General features: G+C 44.5%; 1 protein-coding gene across 1 annotated transcript; it reads right to left on the reverse strand.

Annotated features, from left to right (window-relative positions):
- Positions 1-290: 290 nt before the first annotated feature.
- On the reverse strand, positions 291-5,061 carry LOC119294540. The gene is made up of 10 exons (XM_037572742.1): positions 4,807-5,061; positions 4,350-4,542; positions 4,108-4,265; positions 3,839-3,984; positions 2,726-2,788; positions 2,516-2,608; positions 1,858-2,019; positions 1,639-1,736; positions 1,409-1,560; positions 291-1,045 (listed from the first exon to the last, which is right to left on the reverse strand). The coding sequence occupies exons 1-10, from the start codon at positions 5,024-5,026 to the stop codon at positions 729-731; spliced, it is 1,602 nt and encodes a 533-aa protein (XP_037428639.1). The 5' UTR covers positions 5,027-5,061; the 3' UTR covers positions 291-728.
- Between the last annotated feature and the right edge of the window lie 1,561 nt (positions 5,062-6,622).

The raw sequence follows: 6,622 nt of genomic DNA on the forward strand, positions 1-6,622 counted from the left end.
TCCTCCAGGAAACAGTTTACAGCAACCAACTCCAGTTGATCTACATGGCGGCGGCCCTGCATCAAGATCTGTGCGATGGCACATAAGGCGTTCGCCAGGGTTGATCCCTTGGCGAACGTTCTCATAAAATCAATGCTCAGGGCAGAACTCTACTGAACCCCTCAGCCCAGCCCAAGTGCCATGCTGAACTTGGGAGAGGTGCAGGTCGCCATCGATGAACAGAGAAAACATTTAAACAGAGAAAACATATTTTTTGAAGGACTCTAGTAGCTGCCATCCATCAGACCGGCTCCAAAACAGTTTTGCTTTGCATAACTCGACATGGCACATGCTACGTAGCTAACAAGAGATAAAAGATCCTTGGAATGCCACTCTCACACACGTGAGAATGAAACAGGAGATGTTCAACAAGACAATGGCAAGATCCCAACAGGATCGACCGTCCCTAATCCATCGAATGGCGCGGAACCGACACCGGTCCACATCCTCCGATGCATCGACTAAAATCTAAAGATCCGCCAGCTAAACCTAACATTAGTTGAACTGAGACATGATGGTGGTTAACCAGCTACTAGCCTACAGTCACCAAGCATTCTGCTGCAATGGCGAAGCATGTAGAAACGATGAACTTCCACCCCCTACTGCTACCAAGTTTACAATCCTACTTATACACATCGTCCGCAAAAGCAGCACGTCGAGCTCCCTACAGTTTTAGTCGGTGACTGGCATCACATAAACCCGCTCAACAGACCGGAAGCTTTTCCGCCTTTCTCAGCTTCTTCGGAAGAGCTAGAGGAGCTCTCGATCGACTCGTCCTCGGACGCGTCGTCCCGCTCCACCCGCAGCCGGTGAGCATTGTCAGCAGCCCATTGGGCGAACTCTGGGGTGGCCGTGTGTACCATCAGTGCGTTTCTGGTCGATTCCTCGGTGAACTCCTCCCATTCTCTCTTTGAGTATTTCCGTGGTTCGATGTTGTGGAAGGTGGAGTAGTAGTCTTCATCTTGATTGGGTGCTACCCTCTTTCCCATTGCTGAGGGGACCAAACCTGCAAAGCAACAACAAGAGTTGGCTAGCTATTATGTCAAATGCTTCAATGTGTCAAAGTTGATGGTTTTATAGGTCTTCTGGAGTTAAATATATGCCTAAAAGATCATTAGTTCGTAGTACCAAAGACAAGCAGAGAGCAGGGATGCAAATGGGTAGCCTGAAGGATACTCACCGAAGCTCCGACCATAACTAGTTCACTTGAATGAAGTAAAAATTACACTAGTGAGGGCCAGAGGGCACCAACATCCATCAATTTGCATCCTTAAATATTTCGAGGTTGCTTTTGACTTATGGCAGTTTCCTATAAGTACAGTACACTGGACTCACAGTAGTATGCAGAACATGATACTGATTACTTTACCTCCATTGGCTAAATTGTTCCAACCATACTGTGTTGTTGTGGCTCTTCCAGTACCCGCCCCTGATGATGGACTTAAGAACTGGACCTGGCGAGTGTTGGGTGATACTTGAGTAAACCTTGGATGAGAAGGCACATTTAATTGTTTTCGCTTCCTGCAGCAGAATCAGCATATTCAGGGCTTCAACAGCAACAGTAAATTCACAACAGTAATTAACTCAAGGGACACTCACCGTGCTATTGGCTTGTGAACTTTCTTTGCCGTCAGTACAGAGCAAATCCACCAGCTAGCAACTAGAGCAGCCGATGCTAGAATAGGGTCCAGTGTGCTCTACAAGACAATGTCAAACATAAACTTCAAAAGACAATAAAATCTGATGTAGGCATTGACCAAGATTCAGAGTCCTCATAGATGCATGAGAAGAATACTTAGCGTTTGAAAATAAGCCCACCTGCATAACAAAGAACATTGCAACAACACGCATAGCCCACTTTACAAACTGTGCTATCCCGGCATCAACACTGCCATCTTTTGAAATGATAAATCTCCTCACCATCCAATAGCCAAAACCAGCTCCAGTCAAAACAACTGCTACCAGCAGAAAGATTGAAACCTGTAATTCATTTCAATATTTTTTATTATTTGAAGAGCTTAAAGATTACTCATAGTGGCAATAAGTATTATTACTAGACAAGACAATATAATGTGAACCATTTCTGACAGGAACAATAATTGAGAAGTCAGAAGATTGCTAGCAAATGATATAATACCATGCAAAAGGGCGAACAAAAACTAGGCTAAATCATATCCAAGGAACTAGGTCAGTCCATCACAAATATGGACAACAAGGACAAAGCAATCCATTCACATGTCTTCCCCACACTCAACTGTACTTTCATAATTATGCATTTCTGTGATTGCATTGAGCTAATTAATTCTTGATGCAACATGTGGCTTCTGGGCCCATGTGGCCTTTAGATATCATACCATGCTTATCCTTTTCTATTAATAATATACTGTAAGAGCCTCTCATGCTGTTTGCTGGGTAAAAAGAAGTATTATTCGATCACCAATTCTATAGTTGATACTTGGATGGATGAATTACTTACAGGGTTGTGCATCTCCTCGCTCAAGCCAAAGTTTTCCAGAATAGAGGCAACCATTGAGGAGAAGTAGTGTGCAGCATAGGAGCCAACACCCAACTAAATATTGGAAAAGGAATGAACAGATATCAAGAATTAGAGAGAATATATTCAGATAGGCATACTTATGGTGTAATAAAATGTTATAGCAGAACGCTGACGATATAGAAAACTTACCACAGATCCATAAATTGTAAGGTAAAATAAACCTTTTTTGCCCATCGGTAGCAGTTTCATCCCCTATAACGAGAACGAGGTCAGAACATTAAGGGAACCAATTCTCCATCAGCAAATAAATAGAAACCTGATTGAGAATGACTGTTCTTTATCATAAATTGTAACAAGGGCCACACTGATAACTTGGCATCATGTGCACTGAGCAAAAATCACAAAACTTGGGGGGTGTAGAGTTTTGATTACTGTAACATCAAATTAAATCAGTAACTAGTTATCTACAAGAGTAGAGAACAAACAAACAAACAAACAAACAAACAGGAACATAATAAAAAATTAACTCCCTCGTCATAAATGCTCATGATTCCCCAACCAGCAAAATCAGTACCAGTTACAAGAAAATATTCCGTATTAAATGTACTAAAGTAAACACCAAACTTCGTTGTTGGTTGGTCAATCAGACCCTCGCACTGATACACTAAAAAACATCAAATGGTTCAAACACTGATGACTCACAAGATGCTAGTCCATCTGTACACCACCTGATGCTACAAGGAGCTACAAAGTTCAATAAAATAAGAGACGCCGTTAAGGTATTATCCTACAAAGCTCGCTGTTTATGTCTAAATCACCAAGATGGACCTGACTTTCAAGTATCTGTACAAGAGAACTCGGATACTACTACGGCATGGTTGATCAAGGGACTATTGAATTACCATAGTGCTATGTTGAATCTCCATCAAAATCAAGTTTACAGGGCATAAGTATCTTGCTTAATGAAGTGTACTCAAGTTTCTAGGTTTGCTAAAAAAAATATCAGCATTAACACTTTGCATATAACTGCAAGAATCCTCATGGTGCCAAATTTTAAACTTGATTCATGGTGTACTCTACTTGAAACGAGCATAAATATCAAAGCCTATTTAACCTGCATCCATGCACCTTACATGTACTTAAGAATATGGAACATCAATCAACTAGATTAATAGAAAAACACGTTTGAGGAAGCCTTGAAAAACAGGTCATCTTAACATAATGCATTAATTTCATTTCACTTCTTTTAACAATGAATCTTTATCAAGAGAATCATAAACAGGTATTTGACTAAAACAATACCTGGAAAAGGACAATCAGCACCACAAGTAGGATTCCAAGTGCCATAGAGCTGCTATAGTAAAAAGGTGCCCATTTACTAACGATGGGTGACAGGAATAACAGGACAAATCCAATACCAAGGCAAGCTAAACGCCACTTCTGAAGCTCTGCAAATTTTGATTACAGGGAACAAGAATGAATTAGTATTTCAGAGAAAAGGGCAGATACATATGCCCTTAAATATGTGTGACTGGCAGAAAGAGAATAGTTTCAGGAAAAGAAATCCTTACCTTCCTGAATGGAAAGGCTGAAGACAGTAGATTTCTTATCAGTCAGTTTCACATCAACATATCTGCTGGCATATGGAGACTTCACAGCATTCCACATGCCACCTTGCAGAGCTTGCCATTCATCCATCTCACATTGGCACAAACCCGTAGAAGCATTCCTGCAAATGAAAGTTGCTTCAATTTGCTGCATACTAGCAAAGATGCATATATTCTTTCTTTTTTTCAGACAATGCAAGACTTACCCATGAAAGCAAATCTGTATTTTCCAATGGAATTTTTCTGGCATTGAATGAGAAACATTCATTCGAACATGTATTTGATTTGCGTAGCTTTGAAACTGCCACCTTGGTATTCCAGAAATGCGGATTCGCTCACAAAAGATTCCACCCATGGACGAGGGAGCAAAAGTCACCTCTGGATTTTCGAAACTAACATCTGCAGTAACAAATAACTAGGTCAACAATGGTACAGGCGTGTGTGAACAAAAAATCGCTACAAAATCCTATTCGAAAACGAAGTCCCAACCAACAGTCACGGCCTACGGGAGAGGGGATGCATCCCGAAGGCAGGCAGGACCGCGCAAAAACCCTAAACCCTAGCGGGAGGCCGTAATCGATCCCCGCGCGCTCGGGCGCGCGCAGCACAAAGTCAAATCCGAGCACAGAGAGCGGTCGCGGAGAGAGTTCGGGGGGCGCGAACCTTTGAGGGGGCGGCCGGACGCGGCGTCGGCGTCGTGGGCCTCGCCGGAGGAGAGGATGAGGAGGGCGGCGAGGGAGGTGAAGAGGAGGAGCGCCGGGACCGTGCGCCTGGGCGGCGACTGGGAGGAGGAGGAGGCGGTGGAGGGAGGGCGCGCGGAGCTGGCCGACGAGGAGCAGGCGGTGGCGGCCGGCGCCGGCGCGGCGGCTGCGGCGGGGGCCATCTCCCCCCGCGGCGACGGCGGCGCTTCTCTTCCCACGAGTTTAAGAAAGCCGCTTCATTTGTGGGGGGAAGCGTGGGTCTACCAACTTGTTTCTTCTCTGCTGGATTTATTACGAGCAGCCGAGGAGTATATATCTAGTAGTATTAAAAAAGGAATTATAGTTTGACCGTTGCAAATAGATAGACACAAGATTTTATGGCCGTTCAAAATAAAACTTGCATATATTCCCAAATACAAACAGCTAGGATACCACTCGACCAAAAAAAAAAAGAAGACCAGAAACGACTAAAATCAACAGACTGTCTACACCCAACCTACAGCCGCCTCCCTCAACCGACACATGCCCCTGGGCCCTCCCATCGGTCTCCGCCTCTCCCACAATCCAGTCTCACCCTTCCCTACCGAAACCCCCGCTCCTTCATCTTACCCAGCACCCTCTCCCGTTGCGCCAGATGTCGCCAACTGAGCTCGTTGCTGCAGACCCGGGCCGTGCTGCTGCAAGGCGACCACGGCGTGCTGCAAGCTCCGCCTCCCTATGCTTTGTTGCCTGGATCTCATGGCCATCGGGGAGTGCTTCAAGTGGATGTTGTGAACGCAAATGACGGGGCGGTTAGGGTTTTTTTGGGGCGGTTGCGTTGATTCGATTAGATTTTAGACAACCCATGATGACTATGATCAGTGTACAATTGCTAGGATTTCTAGGATTGCTAGTATGTGTTCATGATTATGATTAGTGTAGAATTGCTAGGGTTGCTTGCCTAGAATGTGCATGATTATTATTTTTGTGGAAAGTTATTAGTCCTCTTTTACATCCCATCAGGCTAATGTTGCGATGGTATCCAACAATAAAGGTAAGGAGATGATGGGTGGGTGTAGGGTGATTGATACTATTTTTGAGGAATCATGAGTTGTGGTAGGCACCGCCTTCTAATCGTATCAAAATCAATGTTGATGCCAGTTTTGTGAAGAGTATCAGTGCAGGGGGAGTGTTGACGTCGTCATTTCGTCTTGGGGCTTTATTAGGTTGTGCTCCAGTGTGGACGAAGCAGAGCTTCGGGCGTGCCTGTCTGGTCTTTATATCGACATTTCTCTTCACTTGCCTATTTTTTTGGAGACTGATTGTGCTTCTGTGACCTCTTTCCTTGCAAATGAAAACCTTGACAGGTCCTCGTTGGTTGATCTTAAAAAGGAAGTACTTAGCATCATCCATAGAACCCACAAAGCAAAATAGGTCATCCACAAAATCTTGACAGGTCCTCGCTCCTTGCAAATGAAAGCAAGGAGCTCGCTTGGCAAACCCTAACATGGGAACTGTCCGCCCTGAAAGTTATAAGAACTTCCCCTCCTTGGCAAGAGAGAGCTCCTTGTGGAGGATCTCGACATCTTGGGTCTGGACGTCGATCATCTGCTTGAGGAGGTCAACATAATCACTAGGTGCCTTGTTCGATGCCCCCAAATCCTTCATCGTCGCTTAGTCTCTCGACATATCACCGTCAAGCATGTCGAGTGCCTTGATCGACTGATCTTCCCCCTTCAGCAGGCACTCATAAGCAGTTATCATCTCATCGGCGACGCGGTGGTTCTCCTTGCATAGCT

The sequence above is a fragment of the Triticum dicoccoides genome, chromosome 4B (assembly GCF_002162155.2).
Source record: "Triticum dicoccoides isolate Atlit2015 ecotype Zavitan chromosome 4B, WEW_v2.0, whole genome shotgun sequence".
Lineage (NCBI taxonomy): Eukaryota > Viridiplantae > Streptophyta > Magnoliopsida > Poales > Poaceae > Triticum > Triticum dicoccoides.